The 23,370-nt window shown below is 37.1% G+C and overlaps 1 protein-coding gene across 4 annotated transcripts in view; it reads right to left on the bottom strand.

Moving 5' to 3' along the window:
- Nucleotides 1–20,489, bottom strand: part of LOC138691791 (uncharacterized) — a 43,195-nt gene extending 22,706 nt beyond the window's left edge. The window contains exons 1-4 of one of the 4 annotated variants that reach the window (XM_069814199.1): nt 20,043–20,481; nt 19,583–19,763; nt 10,072–10,210; nt 1,639–1,710 (exon numbers count right to left, since the gene is read on the bottom strand). In XM_069814199.1, coding sequence (XP_069670300.1) covers nt 1,639–1,659 — 21 coding nt within the window. In that variant the 5' untranslated portion in view covers nt 1,660–1,710; nt 10,072–10,210; nt 19,583–19,763; nt 20,043–20,481. Of the gene's footprint in view, nt 1–1,638; nt 1,711–10,071; nt 10,211–19,582; nt 19,764–19,863; nt 19,950–20,042 lie in introns of those variants that run through there. The other 3 variants (XM_069814200.1, XM_069814197.1, XM_069814198.1) reach the window with 3 other exon arrangements.
- Between the last annotated feature and the right edge of the window lie 2,881 nt (nt 20,490–23,370).

The raw sequence follows: 23,370 nt of genomic DNA, 5'->3' as shown, positions 1-23,370 counted from the left end.
GATTTGACTCCCCTGGACTTCTCTTTCTGAGGATTCATCAACAACTGTGTCTATGCGACTAGCCACGCACCATTCCTGAATTAGTGGAATGAATTGGACACACGATACAAATGGTTACTCCTGACATGCTCACCAGAGTCCATGAAGAGTTGATATATTGCTTACATTTGTGCATTCAGCACAACAAAAGACATTTTGAAAATTGTACGCCATAATTCGCCAACAATTGAAACTGTTTTTACATTTATATGTTTTAATAATGGTTTGAAACAAAACCGTTCTTTCGTTTAAGAGCTCTGGCGGCGAGGGGAGGGGTGTTTGTTTCCAAATCGACTGTACAGCACCCAGAAGGGTTTTTTTCTCGTGACAATGAACATCATTTAAAAAAATTATCCAAATTAGTTAATTTTTCGAAAGACTCGTTACTTATGAAAGACCTTGTAAAATAGAAAGGGTGCAATAATTATGTGCAGGCCAAAGGAAACATTTTATGAGCCATCAGACAATACAGACTTCACATAACCTGAATAATTTCGAGGGAAAAATTGTTCCGGGGCCGGGCATCGAACCCGGGACCTTTGGTTTAACGTACCAACGCTCTCCCAACTGAGCTACCTGGGAACTCTACCAGACACCGATCCAATTTTTCCCTCTATATCCACAGACCTCAAAGTGGGCTGACAACCGTCAAGCAACCAACAATGAGAGCACACTAACTCTGTGTGACTAAAATTGTGGTTTTCTGTTAACGAACAGTGACGCGTATTATGCAAATCAAGCTTTCCGGTATAACTTCCCTCGAAATTATTCAAATCAACTTTACAGGGAGTTATGCCTGTAAGCTTGATTTGCATAATACATGGCACTGTTCGTTAACAGAAAACCAAAACTTAAGTCACACAGAGTTTAGTGTGCTCTCAATGTTGGTTGCTTGACGGTTGTCAGCCCACTTTGAGGTCTGTGGATATAGAGGGAAAAATTGGATCGGTGTCTGGTAGAGTTCCTGGGTAGCTCAGTTGGGAGAGCGTTGGTACGTTAAACCAAAGGTCCCGGGTTCGATGCCCGGCCCCGGAACAATTTTTCCCTCGAAATTATTCAAATCAACTTTACAGGGAATTATACTTGAAAGCTAGATTTACTTTCACATAACGTATTCATAAACAACCAGAACATTTTACTTCCAATTTTTACAGATTATTCAAGGAAGAAGACGGTAAATTCGACTCCAACTTAGCTCCTACTGTTGCTGCGAGTGTGTGAGACGAATTGATCCAAAATATTCTCTTAGTAGTACCGATACCACTGATAATACTACTTTACTGATAATAATGATAATGCTGGTACTCGTATGTACATCAGAATAAGTAGTAAAGCAAAAATTGCAACACTAGCTAAATTTTTTCAGACTGTTTTGTTTATTAGAATTCGTCTGAAATGCAACACACTTCTAAGGTCAAGAAAAGACCTGAATGCTGAACTTGATCTGTCCCTCCACTGATACAAAAGACTGTCTGCTGTATAAAGGGTTCTATATTTCTATAATGTTGCCTCTTAACAGCTACTAAACGTTAGTTGCAAAATGCAAGATAATAATATCAGGCTAAACATTCTTGTGTGTTGTGTGAGTCAGATACTTACAGCTTCCTCTCTCATCGCCATTTCTATCACGGCTGGTGCTCTTACTGATGTGGCTAAGTTGTTTCAATTAATCTGTAAACATTAATTTGTCAATTATTTCATGTTAGCAATTCATAGAAGAAATTATGGGACAAAGTTCATTTCAAGATCCTGAAAATGCAATATCAAATCTTAATATGCAAAGCGTGAAAGTTGTGACGTGGTGACGAATAAAGTTCAGTCCAGGTTTTATTTTGATTAGTGCTTAAAACATCAGTACCGTCACGATCTGTTTCACTATTTCCAATCCTGCCTATGCCCAGATGTACCATTGGTCGTATTTCAAAATTTATTGTGAAAGTCCGTTTGCTTTCAATGTGTAATGGCAAAAATTCCGAGGTCCTCATTTCCATATTTATTATTATTCTGTTATGTGAAGGTTTTAAACTTAAAAGCTTCTAAACTTCTTAGTGTTACAGTACATGGAGATGGTATGGTGGAGATTAGGTATCTGGAGACTCAAGAATAGAGAGGGAACGTAGAGAAGGATAAATGTGCCTCATGTGGACTAGTGGAAGACAATGCATATTGCATTAACCTGTCAGGCAATGAATGATTTGAGAAACGCTTGGGCAGATAAAAAATTTCTACAAATAAACATTATAGTAGCTTATAAAAAAATGAATGGTGCCCTAAACGCCAGCAATCTGCTAAATTAGGAAAATTTATTTTTAGAGTTAAAATTAGATGGGAAGGGAAAGTTAAAGCTTGAACAGATATAGAATTATAAATGTTGAATAGTCGGACACGATAGGTAACTGTGAAAAGTAGTCAATGAAGTTAAGAGAATAATTTTAAGAGATTGAATATAGAAATGAAAAAGTTAAAGTAAGAGTATCAAATACAAGGGCTATACCTATTATTATTATTATTATTATTATTATTATTATTATTATTATTATTATTATTATTGTGAATAGATGACACTTATAGGTTCAATATGTATTATTTTTTGTAATAATTATATAGAGAGTGATGGCGGATTAAGAATTGGATGACGTGAAGAAAGATTGATGAAATAAATATTTCAAAATTTATTGGGAAATTCCACTTACTTTCAATGTTTCTAGGTGTTCTATTCCGACAGTAATAGCAAACATCCCGAGGTCCTCTCTGATTTCCGTATTAATTATTATTTTTTATGTGAAGGTTTTAAACTAAAAAGCTCCTAATCCTCAAGTGTTACAGTACATTAAAAGGTAATCAACCTTATTTACGCTGTACGACAGTTTAAAAGTGTTTTGCTTCGTGTTTCCTCGACTGCTGTCTTTTAGGGTTGTGGCAATGGCAGATGGTGGGGATGCCTTTGTGTGGTGGGGATGCCTTCGTGTTATTTATTAGGATATCGAAGAGTGTGTGAGAGTTAAAATTCAGAGTGGTGTATTGAGTACATGTTTGTGTATCTTCTATCTCTGTGACTTTCCTATTGATCCTGTATACAGGGTGTTAAAAAAAGTGTTCCATATTTTGAGAGACGGTTAGTTACACCAAACAGGAAAAAGAAAAAGTCCAACAAACATAGATCCTAAACTCATACCTTAAGAGCACTCAGCACATGTGACTTTCGTTCGGAATGATTTCATAGCAAGTCTCCTACATTTTCTAAATTAAAATGGAAAACATTGCATAACCAGAACCTAGACATTACTGATAATGTTTATGACTTCATGAAGCAAGAGGTGTAATATAGAGGTGTGAATAGTGTGATATTGTGTTCCCAAAAATTCATAACAAACATTCAAAATACTAGAACGAAGTGCGGAAGCAACAGGAATCTTCGACACGTCCGATTTCAAGAGCGTCAAATAACTAAAAGAGGAAATCAGATATAGGCCTATCACCAGACAGAAAAGAGAGAATTTGCTTCAAACATTTAATCCCGTGTAGAATGTGTTTACAAGGAATCATAATCCTAGGACAATGAGCTGTTATGTAGTTGAGGTTTTTCCGAAGTTTTCCATAAACCCAATATGAGCGAATGCTGGGTAGCTAACAGTGATGAGCTAAATAACCTGAGATGTTGATACAGTGTCGTAAAATAAGCCACTAACCCTATTCTTTGCCATTAGCTGTTCTGCTGTAGTGTACACTTGAGTTCTAAAAGCTATAAATTTCGCAACCAAAAGAATAGTTCTGTAAACACTTAATTTCTTAGTCAAACATTCTTCTGTGGACTTTAACTGCACCATTTTTAATTTGAAGGTTGCACGGTGAGGGTAAACGAAATTTTACGACATATATTACTGTAAATGCGGTGAATAAGGACGCAAGGGTGAATAAGGACGAATTTTTGCTATTATTTATTTCTTTGTGTCAAAGATTAAATATAACAATAAGAGTGTTTATGTTATTCATAACGAGTGAACAAATGAACACTGTTATTATCAGGGAAAGGATTTATATGTAAATACATATTTACTTATAAAGCTAATATAATTTATATTTTGCATTATCTTTATGTTTCACAATGTGTAGGGTTGAAAAATCCTACTTTTATTTTCCATATTTTTCCATATTTTAGAGTTTAGTACATATTTTCGTTAATTTCCATATATTTTCCATATTTCATATAAAACAGTCCATATTATATTAGGTTTAACAATAAAACAAAACAAAATTCCATTAACTTTTAAAAATACATTTCAACAATAGAGATTTAAACACATGTTCAGTAATCCCTTTAACATCAGAGTTATTTGAAAATTAGCAATCCTATCAACAATGGGAAAGTAAGTTACAAAACTGTATTAATTTAATTTAAAATTTTTAACAGACTTCAGTTGTGCAGCTCAACAGTTAAATGCCAGTCAGAGTACACATAGGTTCAGTTTTGTAAATCATACTATAAAGACGGTAAATATGCCAAAAGTACGTCATTCAGTCAATTTAAAATCAAAACTAACAAGTTACATTTCAGAATTTAAAGAAGATGGTTTATCAACTGACAATAAAATATTATTTTGTAATTTGTGTCAGTGTGCAGTATCATCTACACAAAAGTTCCTGGTGCAACAACACATTACAACTAGTAAACATCAGGCCAACAAACAACTAAATTCCAAGCAGAGACAATTGTTTTTAACACAACCAACAACATCGAATGTAAGATCTGAGTTTAACATCGACCTGTGCCGTTCTCTCATCTCTGCTGATATTCCTCTCTACAAACTAAAGAATAAGGTCTTCAGGGAATTCCTTGAAAAATATACTCAACATACAATCCCGGATGAGTCAACACTTAGGAAGACGTATGCTCCATCCATCTACGATGAGACAATACAGAAGATAAGAGATGAAATTAAAGATAGTTCAATTTGGGTTTCCATTGATGAGACTCCCGACAAAGAAGGTAGACTTGTTGGTAATGTAGTTATCGGTTTGTTAAGTGAACAATATTCTGAACGAATTCTTTTACATTGTGATGTTCTAGAAAAGTGCAATAACAAAACTATAGTTAAACTGTTCAACGAAGCTATGGGTATCCTGTGGCCAAAGGGTATTATGTACGATAATGTGTTATTCTTTATTAGCGATGCTGCCCCTTATATGGTCAAAGCTGGACAAGCATTATCTGTTGTATATCCTAAATTGACTCATTTTACTTGTGTGGCGCATGCATTTCATCGTGTGGCAGAAGTGGTCAGAGACAATTTCCCTAAAGTAGATTTGTTGATTTCATCAGTGAAAAAAGTATTTCTCAAAGCTCCCAGTAGAGTTAACGTGTTGAAAGAAATGTACCCTGAAATTCCATTGCCACCAAAGCCAATTTTAACTAGATGGGGTACATGGCTAGAAGCAGTTGAATATTATGCCGAACATATAGACTCTATTAACAATGTTCTCCTTGCATTGGACTCTGAAGATCCAGTCTCAATTGATACTGCGAAAACAGTTACCTGTGACATAAGTGTGAAGAATGACTTAGCTCACATTCAGCATACATTTTCATGCATCATAAAAACGCTCAAAAGTCTCCAAAATAGGCACCTTTCACTATCTGAAAGTTTTGAAATTATAAATAGTACTGTGGAACAACTGAATCGTGGTAGAGGTAAAGTTGCAGATGCAGTAAGAGCTAAGGTGGACACTGTACTTTCAAAAAACCCTGGATATGAAGAACTACAAAAGGTTGTTGCTGTGATGAGTGGTGAATCAACAGTGAAGATTAACTTGGACTTATCCCCAGCAGACATTGTGAAATTGAATTATGTACCAGTTACTTCTTGTGACGTCGAACGCTCTTTTAGTCAGTATAAATCTATCCTCAGAGACAATAGAAGAAGATTCACTTTTCAGCACTTGAAAGAAATGTTTGTAACCTATTGTTATGGTAACAGACAATAAAAATTGTGTTTTGTTGAAACTACATTGGAAGATAAGGTACGTCCATTATATTTTTTGTTTAGTTTGATTAAAATGTACCAATATTTAACGTACATAGTCATTTTTTTATAATTTTAAGTCCATATTTAATTCCATATTTTGGTAAAAATCCATATTTAATTCCATATTTTGGTAAAAATAACTACATATATATTTACATATTTCATATATTTTTAGTCCATATAAATCCGTTCCCTGGTTATTATTATACAAGGTGAGCCAATAAAACGGGCGATTTTTAAACTTTAATAATTATTACACTGACTACATAGAAAAAAAACTCTCACTATACATTTACAGTATACACAACAGCATTTACATGTACCTCATAATACTCTTATTTTCCGAACACTACGTCCCGCAGGTGGGACCCATTTCGTTGCATATATTCTTCAAGTCTAGGTTGTATGTTTCCCATTACACGACCCAACGTGTCCTCAGGAATATCAGCAACTTCATCGCGAAATTTTTCTTTGAGTTCTTCGATGTTCTGTGGAGGTGGAGTTTTGAAGACCATACTCTTCAAATATCCCCATAAGAAAAATTCGCATGCTGTCAGATCTGAAGATCTCGCAGGCCATGGAATGTCTCCATAACTCGAGACAATATGATTTGGAAATAAACGTCTGACTGCATCCATGGAGCATCTAGCCGTGTGACTGGTCACACCATCTTGTTGAAACCACGTGTCTCTATTGATGAGAGGATTATTGGCAATTTATGGACACAAAAATTCTTGAAAGATTTGGACATTTCGCTGTGATGTTACAGTAACAGATGTCCCATTATCCTCCTCAAAGGAATAAGGACCGATGATTCCAAATGACGCTATTGCACACCAAACTGTGATTTTGACACTGTGTAATGGTTCCTCATGCATTTCATAAGGGTTATTTGGTGACCAGTATCGAAAGATTTCTTTATTGACGTAGGTATCCAGAAAGATGAAAATGAGCTTCATCACTCATCAGGATATTTACTTTATCAGCATCTTCTAATGTCTGCCGTTGTGAAGCAATGAAACAATAATTATTTTTGTAATAGGCTATGTCTTCATAGCAAAAGCACGTTGTTCACCCTTCCAACGATCCATTATAAACAAATGCTATCGAATGAAGAATAGATTGTTGCATGTAACAATTAAAATAACCGACAACGCCGAAAACACACGAATATGAAAATCGCCCATTTCATTGGCTTACCTTGTATTTACTCTTTGACACTAAGAAATAAAAAATGGTAAAATTTCATCCCCATTCACCCCGTTTTACGATACCATAGTTTCGTGGAAATGACCTTTTCATCATCCCTGGTAAGGAAAAAGTGGTTTTCAGTATGCGTTTATGTATAGCGAATTCTCCTAAACCATACGTCCAATTTTATTCATAGAAATATCCCTTATTTGTGCTGGAATTATATACATAAAATGTAGTATGGCGAATCCTTGGCCTCATCTCGCCAAATACCACTTTGCTATCATCAATTCCATCGACGATAAATAACCTCGTAGTTGATGATCGTCGTTAAATAGACAAGTAAAAGAAAATATTATTTACCTACCTCCCAGTATCCCTCCGAAACCTTCATGTTACCTGAAGCAGTGTTGTGACTGAATTCACACAGGGCTTGTTCACTCAGATGTAAATTGTCTTGGTAATTTATAATTAGTATAACACTATGATGTCAATTTCACAAAACATATCCAGAACTGAATTACTACTTTTGTTACATCACTACTGCATGTTTCTTTCGTTTTTTTAATCAATCTGATCGCTACAGCTAAAACTTTTCTAAAATAACAAGCGCACATAAGACAGAAGTTCAAACATCCGACCCAATCAGATCAATAAGGAAGTTACTTAAGTTAGCAGTCAATTTAAATTTAAAAATATTGATATAAAATGTGGGTAACCTCACACTATATGCGGTGAGGTGTCATGGCGGACGAGCGCAAGGCTACTATGTAAATCAAATTATGCATGTATGCATGGCTGCCAACACTACACTACTTAGCGATGAGAGAAAGACTACTAGCATGTATTTGAAAAGCCGGTACGTTGTAACTGTATGATACCGTTGACGTAGTTTACAGACAGAACAACAGAGTCACATTGATACGATGCGTCCAGCACCGAAAACCCATACGGCAAAGGAGCTGTTGACCCCAAACACATTATTACCCAGGTTCAATCTCCGTATAAATGTAATTCTTTGGAACATGTATGAGTAAGAGAGAATTCTAATAATAGTAAAATTAGAAAATTTAATGATCCAATGACAGGACAGGGAATGGACTGAGAGCACATAGAGTGGATTGAGAAGAAAAAGAGTAGATTGAGAGGATAGAGAGTGGACTGGTAGGACAGAGAGAGTAGTGAAAGGACAGACATTGGACTAAGAGCACATACAGTGGACTGAGAGCATATAGAGTGGACTGAGAAGACAGAGAGGACATAGAGACAACTGAGAGAACAGAGAGTGGATTGGTAGGACAGAGAGTGTAGTGACAGCAAAGAGATTGAACTCAGAGCACATAGAGTGGACTGAGAGGTCAGAGAGTGGACTGGTAGGACAGAAAGAATAGTGACAGAACAGAGATTGGACTGAGAGTACAGAGAGTGTAGTGACAGGACAGAGATTCGACACAGAGCACATAGAGTGGACCGAGAGGACAGAGAGTGGCCTGAGATAACAGAGAGTGGACTGAGAGGACAGAGAGTGGACTGAGAGGACATAGAGTGTACTGAGAGGACATAGAGTGGACCGAGGGAACAGGGAGTGGACTGAGAGGACAGAGAGTGGATTCAGAGGACAGAGAATGTACTGAGGACATAGAGTGGACTGAGAGAACAGGGAGTGGACTGAGAGGACAGAGAGTGGACTGAGAGGACATAGAGTGTACTGAGAGGACATAGAATGGACTGAGAGGACAGAGAGTGGACTGAGAGAACAGGGAGTGGACTGAGAGAACAGGGAGTGGACTGAGAGAACAGGGAGTGGACTGAGAGGACAAAGAGTGGATTGAGAGGACAAAGAGTGTACTGAGAGGACATAGAGTGAACTGAGAGGACAGGGAGTGGACTGAGAGAACAGGGAGTGGACTGAGAGGACAGAGAGGACATAGAGTGGATTAAGAGGACAGAGAGTGTACTGAGAGGACAGAGAGTGTACTGAGAGGACATAGATTGTACTGAGAGGACTTAGACTGGACTGAGAGGACAGAGAGTGTACTGAGAGAAGATAGAGTGGACTGAGACGATATAGAGTGGACTCAGAAGAAATAGAATGGACTGAGAGGATGAGTACTGAGAGACAGAATTTAGTGGCAGAACAGAGATTGGACTGAAAGCACATATAGTGGACTGAGATGATAGAGACTGGACTCAGAGGACAGATACTCGAATGGTAGGACAAGTATTGGACTGAGAACACATATAGTGAACTGGGAAGACAGAGATTGGACTGGAAACGACATACAGGGGACTGGGAGAATATAGAGTCGACTGGGAGGATAAAGTGGACGGAGAGTACACAGAGTTGAATCAAAGGACTGAGAGTGAACTTTGAGGAAAGAGAGTGGATTGAGAGGACAGCGACAAGACCGAAATGGCAAAGAGTGGAATGAGATTGGACTGGGACACTGAGATTGGATTGAGTACATATATTGGGCTATGAGAAGAGATTTGATTGAGAGCAGAGAGAGTCAACTGAGAGGACAATGTGGACTGAGACTACAGAGAATGAACTGAGTACAGAAAGTGGACTGATAGTTCACAGATTAGATTGGGAGGATAAATACTGGACTGAGAGAACAGAGAGTGGACTAAGCAGACAGATAGTAGACTGATATCACTGAGAAAGGACTGAGAGTACAGAGCGTGGACTGAGTGTAGAGAGAGTGGACTAAGAGGAAAGAGAGTGGACTGAGTGTACGGAAAGTAGACTGAGAAGACAGAGAGAAGGTAGACTGAGAGGGCGGTGAGGCCCGTTTATATTAATTTTATTACTTACGAGACCTATTTCCAGTTTTTGTGCCTTATTTTGCCTTTTTCCTTGTTCGTCATTTGAGTGATAGGTCATGCGTGGCCATTTCTCTTTCAGTTGATGATGCTGCAGACATCAACTCTACCTTCAACTTTATTTAACGAACCTGCAAACATCGATTATTATTAATTTTGGTTCGGCCGTTAAAAAGATTGAAGGAGAATGAATGGCTGCTGATGATGATTTTAGACAGACAGATAGACAGACAGCCAGACCGGCAGGCGTCCACACCCTGTGGAGTAACGGTTATCGCGTCTGGCCGCGAAACCAGGTGGCCCGGGTTCGAATTCCGGTCGAGGCACGTTACTTGGTTGAGGTTATTTCCGTGGTTTTCCCTCTGGCCAATACAAGCAAATGCTGGGTAACCTTCGGTGTTGGACCCCGGACTCATTTCACCAGCATTATCACCCTCGTATCATTCAGATGCTAAATAACCTAGATGTTGGTACAGCGTCGTAAAATAACCCAATAAAATAAATAAACTGGCAGGCAGGCAGGCAGACAGATAGACGGATGGACAGACGGATGGTCAGATAGATAGATAGACAGACAGACAGAGAGATAGATAGATAGATAGATAGATAGATAGATAGATAGATAGATAGATAGATAGATAGATAGATAGATAGATAGATAGACAGACAGACAGACAGACAGATAGATAGCTAGGTAGACAGACAGACAGACAGACAGACAGACAGACAGACAGACAGACAGATAGATAGATAGATAGATAGATAGATAGATAGATAGATAGGTAGATAGATAGATAGGTAGATAGGTAGATAGGTAGGTAGGTAGATAGGTAGGTAGGTAGGTAGGTAGGTAGGTAGGTAGATAGATAGATAGATAGATAGATAGATAGATAGATAGATAGATAGATAGATAGATAGATAGATAGATAGATAGATAGATAGATAGATAGATAGATAGATAGATAGATAGATAGATAGATAGATAGATAGATAGATAGATAGGTAGATAGATTAGGTAGATAGATAGATAGATAGACAGACAGACAGACAGATAGATAGCTAGGTAGATAGACAGACAGACAGACAGACAGACAGACAGACAGACAGACAGACAGATAGATAGATAGATAGATAGATAGATAGATAGATAGATAGATAGATAGATAGATAGATAGATAGATAGATAGATAGATAGATAGATAGATAGATAGATAGACCGACGGACGGATGGGCGGGCAGGCAGAGGGACAGACAGATAGATATATGGTTGGATTGATCGATAGACAAACAGATTAGGTAGGTAGGTAGGTGGATGGATGGATGGATGGATGGATGGATGGATGGATGGATGGGTGGGCGGGTGGGTCGGTAGGTAGGTAGGTAGGTAGGTAGGTAGATAGATAGATAGATAGATAGATAGATAGATAGATAGATAGATAGATAGATAGATAGATAGATAGATAGATAGATAGATAGATAGATAGATAGAGAGATGGATGGATGGACGGACGGACGGACGGACAGACAGACAGACAGACAGACAGACAGACAGACAGACAGACAGACAGACAGACAGACAGATAGATAGATAGATAGATAGATAGATAGATAGATAGATAGATAGATAGATAGATAGATAGATAGATAGATAGATTTATTCGTTGCAGAATATTCGTACAGTAGCTTTATAGCACAGAATAATGAACATGTCCAATTCCAACGTTTAACATATAAAATTGCAAATATGAAATACATACACAATTAATACCTTAATAAAAATAACATTATACAATGCAATATGTTTATCATTTTAATAGTGTTAAAATATTTACACAGTACTGTCAAATCTCAAGAAACCATCCACAGAATAAAAAGTGTGAGACATTAAGTAATTTCTCAATATTACCTTAAATAATGCCAGGTTTTGGTTATGATTCCTAATGTATTCAGGAACACTATTGAAAATATTTACTGCCATGTAATATACTCCCCTCTGAAAGTATGATCAATTTGAAGATAGCGTATGAAAATCATTCTTTCTGCAGATATTTATACTATGAATGGCTGAATTAGTGGGAAAATTTTCTTTATTACATTAGAGCAAATTTATTAAAAATTTATTGAAAAAGGCTAGCCCCAAATCGAAGGAAACAGCATATCTAACGTTAGTGCGACCATTAATGGAATATGGAACTACATGTTGGGATCCCTATAGAATATATCAGATAAATTCCTTAGAAAGAATCCAGTATAGGGCAGCTAAATTTGTTAAAGGTAAAAGAGAAGATGGAAATGATACGATAAAAGAACTTAAATGGGAAACTTTGGAAAACAGACGTAGGAAAACTAGAATAACATCATTGTATAGAGCACATCTAGGTCAGAAAGCATGGGTAGACGTAACGGCTCGGTTAGAAAAGCCAACGTACTATGGTAGGAACGATCATGATTTTAAAATCAAGTGTAGGAAACAGAAAACGGATGTAGGAAAATTCTCATTTTTAAATAGAACTATAAATGATTGGAATGACCTCCCTGCAGCGGTCTTTGAGGGCTGTCCTCCCTTAAGGAGATTCAAGAATAACTTAAAAAGTTGTGTATAAAGTGCAAATTAAAATGAAGGTGACATTTAACATTTAATTTTTTTAAGGTGATATGTATTTATTTAGCCTGACGAGTTACTTCCTTGGTTTGAATTGTAAATTATTTAAAAATAGTGTGTAAGAGAGCCTTAGACTAGAAATGTTTAGCATAAATGTAGTTCTGTTTATAAGTACGCATAAGGGTGTAATTATTTGACTTATTTGAACTGTTGTATCAGTGAAGCGAGGTAAGTCAGTGAAGTTACGGTTTTACAGTGCAGTGAATAATTCCGATCAGTGATAATTTATAGCGTCAATGAAATGTATTCTATAGTGACAGTGAAATGCGTTATAGAGTGTCAGTGAAATGTGTCCTAAAGTGTCAGTGAAATGCGTCAAAGTGCCACTACAGTGAGTGAGATGAGAGTAAAGTGAAAGACTACTGAAACTTATGTAGGGCCGATACATATGTAGGTTGTATTGTAAAATTAGGTATTTTATTTATGTTTTATTATTAATTGTAATTATTGGGTTAAATTGTATTGTGTATTCTTATTGTATTGTGTATCGAAAATTTTATTGTGTATTGTTTATCATTTTATTATGTATTGTTTATATTGTGTATACCACTGCCACCAGGTGCTTGCCCACTTGCAGTGTAAATAAATAAATAAATAAATAAATAAATAAATAAATACATACATACATACATATATATGTACTGATTTGTAAAGGTCAGAATCTCTCTTTTATTCTTAATTTTCTAGACATTCCTCCCACTATTATTCTAATTGTTCCTTTTTTAAATAAGAATCTATTTTTACTATCCGCAGAATTTCCCCAAAATATTATTCCGGACATAATGGAATGAAAATAGGCAAAATATTGTTCTTTAACATACTGCTGTTTCGAAATTGTTGTAACGATCTAAATGCAAAGCATGCTGAGCTAAGTTTGGGGGTTATTTTTTATAATATACATAGGTTGGATAAAAAGTTATGGCAACATTGTTGTCATATGACCATAGTGCGTTCGAGAGCTGCCAGCTGTGTGGACATGAACAAGGACTGTTAGATGAGTTAGTGTAGCTAATGGCCACAGTACACTGTCAATCTACTGCAGTGTGTAGAATGTTGACTTTCATAGCAATATTGCGAGCGGCGAAAGATCATGTTTACAAAACTTGAGCAACATTCCTGGATCAAAATTGAAGTGACACGAGTCGTAGTGCACAAGAACGTTTGCAGGAACTGCGTGAAGCATGTGCTGATGCACTGTTGCCATATCACACAGTGGCACAAAGGGTTAAAGCGTTCTGGCAAGGCAGGGATGTCGTTCAGGACAATCTCCATACAGGACGACCCGATGATGTGGAGGACAACACAGTTCAACTCCTTGCTTCCCTGTTGGATGCTGATCACTGATGGACTGCGCGTGAGTTAACAGAGCAAGTCGGAGTATGACACAAAACTGTGCTCCACATTCTACACGATATTCGGGGTTACCGCAAAATTGCAGCGTGTTGGATACCCCATGAAATTTCCGAGGTGCAACAATGACACCGCTATGCAGTCGCACAGGCCTTGTTGGACCAGTACCAAAGGGAAGGTGACGACTTTCTGGGACGAATCGTCGCAATGGACGAAACCTGGACTCGCTCGTATGAATCAAACTTGAAATGCGAAACAAATGAATGGAAGCATCCCGGTTCTCCTGGTCGAAAGAAAGTGCGCCCTACACAAAGTGCTGTGAAGGAAATGTTCATTGTGGCGTATGACATTGATGGAGTAATACTGTACCACGCGTACATCCAAGGCAGACGGTAAATGAGGACTTCCACTGCAGGTTCCTGCAGTACCACCTTCGTCCAGCCTTTAGGAGAAAACGACGACACTTGATGGTACAGAACTCCATCATTCTTCATGACACTGCTAGGAATCACACCGCTGCTGCTGTCAAGGACCTCTTGCATCGCTGGCAATGGTTGATTCTGGAACATCCACTGTACTCACCCGATATGAGTCCATGCAATTACGATCTCTTCGCCTAACCACTGCGAGGGACCCGGTACAATATCAGAGATGAACTTATCCATGCTATAGGGCGATCAATGCGGAATATCTACAAAGATGGACGCACTGATGGTGTACGACGCCTTCCAAAAACTAGGCAAAAAGTAATAAATAAAAGGGGCGACTATATAGAAGGTACGTAAATGTTATATCCCTGTGAATAAAGCCATGTCAGAAATAACGAACTGTTGCCATTAATTTTTATCCAACCTTAGTACATTTTTCCAGTTTAATATATTATTAATATGCAAACCAAGAAATTTGGTTGTTGATGTTTCTAGTAGAGGTATATTGTAATGGTTGTGTCTAAAGTTAAAGTGATTAAACTTGAAGTGGTTTTAAATTGAATTATGTTACTTTTTTAACATTTAATGCTCGATTATTCGTGTAGAGAGCTGATAACAAAAGTCTACCATTTAGGAAATTGTATTATTGTTCATACAAATAGCATGAAAAGTGACACATTAGGATAATTCAGGCTTCGCAGTCATCATATATTCAGAATACCCATAATAATTGCTAAAAATGAGATGATTAAATATGTGACTCTCAGTTGTCGAAATGACTGACACATCGCTTTCAGAACTTTTCGCGCATGAAATTTCACCTGCTGGATTTTACGCCCACTATTTTTTGTCCATGGAAAACTTGCCGACTCTTTCTCATCCATGTACTTTTGGCCCATAAAAATTTTCGTATTTCGAATATATGTACAGAGGTTATTTCGTCCAGAATTTATTTTTCGCCCATGACAATGCTGTGTGTACAATGTTAAGTTTCCACGACTACCTGGTTATTTCCTGGCGCAAAATTTGTAAGCATACTTTAATAATGTTGAAATTGCTCAATTGAAAGGTAATGGGTACCAGAATCACTGTCACTCCAAGAGGCAAAGGCATGCTCGAACACAATGGACACCAGTACTACTATCATGGTGCGAACAATAGAAAACCCACAAATACTGGGGCTGTATGAAACGAGAGATATGTAATGGGAAATACATTAAGACTTTAATGTTTCTATACAGGTGACTATCATATCAGTTCCTGCGAAAATAAGACACACTCACGAGGCAAACTCTGCCACAATTATTGCTCACGGTACTGAGCGCAGTATTAAATGAAGAGGAGAAGCAGGTCCTAATGTAGCTAGTGGAAGGGTGTCATGCATAGTTCAAATTAATCATCGCGCACCATGCGTCACTGTGGAAGTTCTTGGACACATATGGAGGAAGAAGATGAAAATTACCCGAAAATTGTGCAACTAAAATATTAGAAGCCCACTAGTAAAAAATATCAGTTAAACGAAAATCAAATTGATAGTTCAAATCTACTATAGTCCCATCGCTCTAATTTCCGGCAGCCAATCACGTTGCAGGTCGGCTACATATAAACGTGTGTGTCTTGTGATTCGCTGATTCATTTCTTAAGGGTCGATAAATACTTAATATAATCGCCCGCCATTTTGGCTCTTTCGTTGGGGTTTGCAGAAAGCACACGAAGACGTTATTTGCCGCTCAATTATTTGCTGAATTACATTGCGTTTGATTTATTATCATAGGAGCTACGACATAATGTTTAACGGTGTGACAAATAGATTCCTCGTATGGTAGCTCGGCAACGTAAGAATAAAAATGGCGAACGATACTACCTACCTAGACTTTATAGAGCCTTCACTTCCTAAGGTGTAAGCAAAGAGGAGGAGTCACGCCGGAAATAACAGCGTCGCGACTATACACATATACATAACGACGAAGACAACATTTCAAAATACCTATGCACAATATCATATAAACTGAAGTTGTACAGCGAGGAGACTGTGGAAAGTAACATTACTTAATGTCATGATTATTATATATCGATATTCTATTTCAAAGTGTTACAAAACTCCATAAATTAATTACAAACTATAAGCTAATAATCTGTGTAAAAGTGTTACATTACCATGCATCCACACAAATAAATTAGCTACATAATACGCTTTTGAAAATTTATTATTGGACAAAAATTTTCGTGAGTGAAACATTCATGGGCGAAAAAATCTTGTCGCTACTTGTTTATCAACGGGCGTATATGGTAATGGGTAAAATGACCATATGGGCAATAAAGTTTATGGGCGAGAGAAGACTGCTAATCATCACATCTAAATGAAGCTACATTATTAACTGTACAGACAGATATTCTTTCATGAGATTCTTTTCTTCATCTTATGAGCTCAAAATCGAACGTCATAAATATTCCTAGCATGGCTATTTTCCAAAACATATAATTTGTCAGTCCACTTATTTATTATTTTTTTGGAACTCCTCCAAAATGAAGAGCGTTATAAAAGCAGTAAAAATATGGAGAGAAATGATTCGTTGGTATACACTTCTTGGTAACAGCGACATCTATGAGCTGGAGGAAATAACAGCAAGCAAAGGCCATATCAACACAAAAAACTTTAGTAAAGACACAGATCTACAGCACAGCACATGAATGAACTAGATATTACTGATACAGAAGATACCCTACCAGTGGATCCTAAGGGCTGTCCACATTCCATGACACGTCTGCTATGGTTTGTGATGGTTAGACGTAAAATAAGCTAATACAAGATGAAATATTTAAAACATATGGCCTGAATATTGTTTATACTACGATAATGCCTGAAAATTGTAAATACAACAGTTATAGAGCACCACATTCCTATTTAAATGTTTTTAATTTTATATGTAGCCTACTTTACAAATTTACAACATTTTAAAACTTCACATTGTGCATATGCAGTGTGTCAGGCTTGAACATATAATAAAACAGTCAGAATTTATTACTCGAAAACTATTTAAGACAGGAGTCATCAGCACAGAGCACCCTGGGGCTAGCCTCTCTTACCCGCGGAAAATGCAGTGCATCATGGTGTGCTCATAGCTGCTAGCGGGTACGCTCTCTATATCTTGCTGCTGCACAAAGGTGCACGCGGGACAGCACCATTTACCCATTGCAAATTTCACTGAGTGCTGATGACCACTGATTTAAGATATGTCCATATGGGCTTCAGTACATAAACAGCAACTCAAAATGTTTGGTGCGCATGGGTTGCATGACGTCATAATACTTGCGCATGTGTATATCTCCATTGGAAACGATGCGGCGTCAGTTACGCCTAAAAATCAGACCTCGGAACAAGCCATGCTGGAGAGAATTCCCAGCATCCATTTTACAAGAAATTGAAGGAAATGGCGCATTCCTTGATGGAATCTGCTTTTCAGACGAGGCAATGTTCCATGTTTCCGGGAAAGTGCACAAGCACAATTGCAGAATTTGAGGCATGGAAACACCCATGAAACGCGTCCATACCAATGTGATTCTCCCAAAGTGCGCACTAAGGTAATTCAGGGTCATAGGACAGTTCTACTTCACCGATAAAACCGTCAAGTCGAGAGTGTTACGCCTATAATATTGTCTAACACATGAGCAGAGATTGAGTATAGGTTGGACATCTGTCATGCCACAAATGGTGCTCATACTGAGATGCTGTGGAAAACTTTTTTGTAGAAAATAACGGTCAAGATAGAATATACACTCGCAACTGAATGCATGTTGCACACTTCTAACAATGTGGCGCCATAAACCAATTTCCAATACCTTTATCACAACCACAACACATTTAAATTCTTATTGTAATACATATATATATATATATATATATATATATATAATTATTACTACATTAACACATTTAATATATTACAAAACATACACTGAACGTAAATGTAATTATTATGAAAGTCGCCATATTTTCTTTCTGTAATTACTATCCACTCCTACCAGATGGCTACTGATACCAGCAGCAGGGCCAGCAATATCTGCAAACGAAATTATACTAGATGTGAGGAATGTTATTACATGTGTGTAGTATTATGTGACAGGTTAGGTTAGGTTAGATTGTGTTTATTATGTAACAACTTAGGTTAGGTTTGATTAGGTGTATAGTATTATGAGAAAAGTTACATTAGGTTCGATTAAGTTCGCGACACTGAAACCCACTGTTACATTAAGGAAATATTGCCTATTCTTCATTCACGCACGACTATTTTCGTATATAAGTAAGGTACGTATTTATGGCGGGATGATTGGTCTTACAGCTCTCCCAGTGATCACATCAATTTCTAGTAATCAATACTAGGTAATTTGCAAGCAGACGTCGTTACATATAGACCACTTTTACACTAAACCTAAAATTTGTTTTCGCAAGATATACTAATACCCTAAACTAACCTAACCTAACCTTTCCTGAATCTGTGACCTTACGTTATTTTAGGGTTTTAGTATACTTTGCACATACTAAATTTAAGTTTAGTGTAAAAGTGGTCTATGTGCAATGACGTCTCCTAGCAAATTGCCCAATACTATAAATCCAAGGCGTTTTCAAGGTGTTTTATGAAGTTCCTATAGTGACTGGGACATAAGTAATCTCCACAAAATAACATTTTGAGTTGCTGTTTATGTAGGAAAACCCGTATCGAAAGACCTTAATTAGTTTTCGAATAATAAATTTGTTTCTTTACATATTCAAGCCGGACACATTGTATTTCATATTGATTTTAAATGTGTTCAATTACGCACTTTAAATCGTAGAACAAAAGGATAACTTTTAAAACACGGATTCCTTCCTTTCCCGCCTACTTCAAAATTCCAACCTTGTGCCCACAAAATAAATTACTGGCATTGAAAAATGCCCTTTCGTATGTATGATAATGCGCATTTGACAAACGCAGAAAAATCTCGTATTTTTAGTATTTAAGATATAAATTGTCAGTGAGGAATCCGTATACTGAAATTTTCCCTGCATAATTAGCTTAACTTACCTGAATATGCAATGCCTGTAAAAATGGTTACAGTAGTCATTATGCAGATAATTGGAGAGTTCCAGTTCCTAGTTCATCTACCGCAAATGATCGTGGTACAGATACCTGCACTTTCATATCTCGTGACCATTTCTATCGCTGGTGGGGCTGCTATCGATGTAGCTAAGTTGATTCAGTAATCCTGTAAACAATAATTTACCGTCAATTATTTCATGTTGGCAGTACATAAAACAACACCATTATGAGACAGAGTTGATTTCAAAAGCCAGAATATGCAATACCGGTATTCGAATTTTCTATAGCACGAGTTTTTTTTTTTTACGAATAAAATGAAAAAACTGCCTACGTAATGTTCTGAGGGAAGATAGTTTGAAATATGGAAAATCGTATACGATATCAGTTTCCTTGAAAACATGTTTTAATACGGAAGCTCTGTTACGCCATATTGTGCAACACTTACCATTCTTGCAGCAACACGTAAATGAACAACTGTAACGCAGTTTCATGCATGTACGGCACTCTTAAAGGTTCTTAAATACTAATCTTCATAATTATGATAATTATATCACAAATTACTGGTGTAAGTGTGTAACTCTTTTATCACGCTCTTCCAATCAGACTGCTTCCTTATTCGTCGCTATTAGTGACGATATCGTCATCCCTAGTAGAAATCTGTGTGGCCGTGTTTTCCTGGAATGTCTGAGTCATAGGAGAATGTTAAATTGTCGCTTTCTCACCCTTAGCATATTGTACAATTTCATTAAATTACAGTATGTCGTTGACTATAATATGAAAAAAAACATGTTTTAACGGGGTACCAGATGCTTTGAAACCGATATGGTGGCTACGCTTGTCAAGCAGGTCGTAATTTGTCATCTTCAGCTCTAAGTTTCATGTACCGTAGCCTACTGCGCGGTTACGTCAAAGTAATAGGGTTCAGAGAACTGCTAACTTCCTTATATTTACAGGAAGGCCACAAAGTTCCGTTACTCCCAGGCCCGGTGAGAGGGTATGGAAGGCATAGCTGTATCCTGGGGGCCCGGATAATGTGCTGATAGTTCTATGGGGGAGAGTCAAAAATTAACCTTAATAATTGTTTTATTACTTGAATATGTACAATAAGACTATAAACACTTCATCACTTTTCAATATAGTCCCCAGTACTTTCAATACAAGTGTTCCTGTTGTACTATGTTGAAAAGTGATGAAGTATTTGCAGGGGCGTATTTTGCGGACTACCGCGGTAGCCCAAGGAAATTACAAAAGAAAAAGTTTATAATATAACATAATGTAATAATTTTGTATTATTAGTTTTACCATAGTAATTAAAATTAAAGTAATTGTTAGATTTATATGCGCTCTCTGCTCTCGAAAAGAAACAAGTTGTCAAGGCGGCATCGCTGGAGAAACCGCTTGCTACATGAGGTAGCCTGTGTCCGTACCGCGCACGCTGTCCTGTCGCACAACTGCCCGTTCCCCCCGCTCCCTCCTGTTTCCATCGTGCACTGTAGGCGGGCGAGTTGCCGCTCTCATGATCGGTTTCTTCGCAGGCGCGAAGCAGCAATACGCTTAGTACGCTAGCAATTGAATGTGATTGTGTTCTTGCAGTGCATTATTTTAAATCTGTGATTTGTTCGAGTGTCTAAGAGTTATATTAATTGTGAATTATTAAGTTTTTAATTTCCCAATTAAGTGATATTGTGAAAAATATGGCAAAACAAGTTTCTGGAGAGGTTTGTGTTGAAAATGACAGTGTAATAGAAGGTTTATTAAAAGTGTCTTTTAACCGTCGTACATAACAACGAGAAAGTTGAAATTGTGAAAATGGAAAGACCAACTCCTGAGTTAAATTTGTCCATGGACGTAAAAGAAAAACAGCGAGAGTACACACGCCATTTCACTTCAACATCATATGGTAAGTGGAATTGGTTGTGTGGTACTTTTAAACTGTCTAAACTATTTTGCTGGTTATGTTTGTTATTTAGCCGCGAAACTAATGTGTGGTCAAAAGAGGGGTTTTCTAATATGAACTCCCTTCGAACGGCAGTCCTAGAATACGATAAATCAAAAGCTCATATTTGTAGTAGCATGAACTTTGCAAACTTTGGGAAGACAAGAATTGATTTACAGCTAGATAAGCGAAAAGCTCTACACATCAACCAACACAGTGCTCTTGTGAAAAAAAAAAATCGGGAGTTTTTACTCCATCTTATTAACGCAGTCTGCTTTCTAGGAAAACAAGAATTGGCTTTTCGGGGTCATAACGAGAGTGTGGAATCAGACAATATAGGACATTATATTGAATATTTAAGTTCCTTAAGTGAATTTGACCATTTACTGGCCAATCATCTTGAGAGTTCAACAGTATTTCGTGGTACTTCTCTCGCAATTCAGAATGACTTAATATTTGCTATAAGTGGGGTTATGATAAAGAACATAAAACCTTTTGTGGCCATTGTTGTTGATGAAACAAGTTACTGCTCTAATGAGAGTCAATTGTCCACTGTTTTAAGATACGTCGACAGTACTGCCAATGTTCAAGAACGGTTTATAGGATTCACAAATGTCAGTTCGAACAAAACTGCTGCTGCTTTGTTTCAGCATGTGGAAGGTGTTATAGCAGAATACAATGTCGGCAATAAGTTAATTGCACAGACATACGATGGTGCTTCAGTTATGGCGGCAAATATTAATGGCTTAAAAACAAAAGTTCAAGAAAAGTATCCTCAAGCACTATTTGTCCATTGTTACAGCCATGTTCTCAATTTAGTTTTGCAACAAACTACTTCATCCATTCCAGAATGCCGCATTTTTTTCAAAACACTGTCGGGTTTAGCTGCATTTTTCTCATCATCTCCTAAAAGATCAGAAAACTCAAGGAATTTATGAACAAGAAACTCCCAAAAGTAGCTCCAACTAGATTGAATTTTACATCTCGGCTTGTAAATACAGTAAAGGAATACAGAGAAAAACGGACTGCTTTCTTTAAAAATATAATTTGTAATGACTCTGAAGAAAACTGGGATGATGCTGTAAATGTGCAGGCTCAAGGATATTTTAATTTTTTCACACAGTTTTAGAATATATTTCTTCTTGAAGTCTATGCTAGAGTGTTCGCACATACAGATGTGCTCTACAATATTCTTTAGACAAAAAGTATAGACATAGCATACTACTTGCAAGAGGTATCAAAGTTAAAAAAAAAAAATACTATATCCGAGTTCAGACGTAGTGGGTTTCCGTCCATATGGAGTAATATGGAAAATGAAAATTCTTCAGCCAATACAATGGAACCACCATTAAAGCGAAGAAAAGGAGATGATGAATTGAAATACAGGCAGCTGTACTACAGCATACTAGATCGTATGCACATGGAAATTACTGACAGATTTTCTGATTATGGAAAGCTTCAGTTCACACATCTTCTAGAATCTCAAAAATTTTCTGCTTATAGAGAAAACTTCCCTAATGAGGCACTAAACAAATTATTTCAGTCCTATAACAGTCACTTTGATCAAGTACGTTTGAAAAATGAATTAAGTGTAATATATTCAGCAGAAGTCTTTGATTTTTCGAACAAACCTATCCATGAAATATTATCTGCCATATATGAAAACCAGCTGAACCAAGTTATTCCTGAAGTCCTTAAATTGGCAACATTAATTGTGACAATACCAGCTATGTCAGCATCGGTAGAAAGAACATTTTCTGCGTTGAAGAGAATAAAATCCTACTGTAGATCAACTCATACACAAGAACGTTTATCCGGCTTGTCACTAATATCCATT

The sequence above is a fragment of the Periplaneta americana genome, chromosome 16 (assembly GCF_040183065.1).
Source record: "Periplaneta americana isolate PAMFEO1 chromosome 16, P.americana_PAMFEO1_priV1, whole genome shotgun sequence".
NCBI classification, from domain to species: domain Eukaryota; kingdom Metazoa; phylum Arthropoda; class Insecta; order Blattodea; family Blattidae; genus Periplaneta; species Periplaneta americana.
This window is presented reverse-complemented; position numbering and strand designations above follow the sequence as displayed.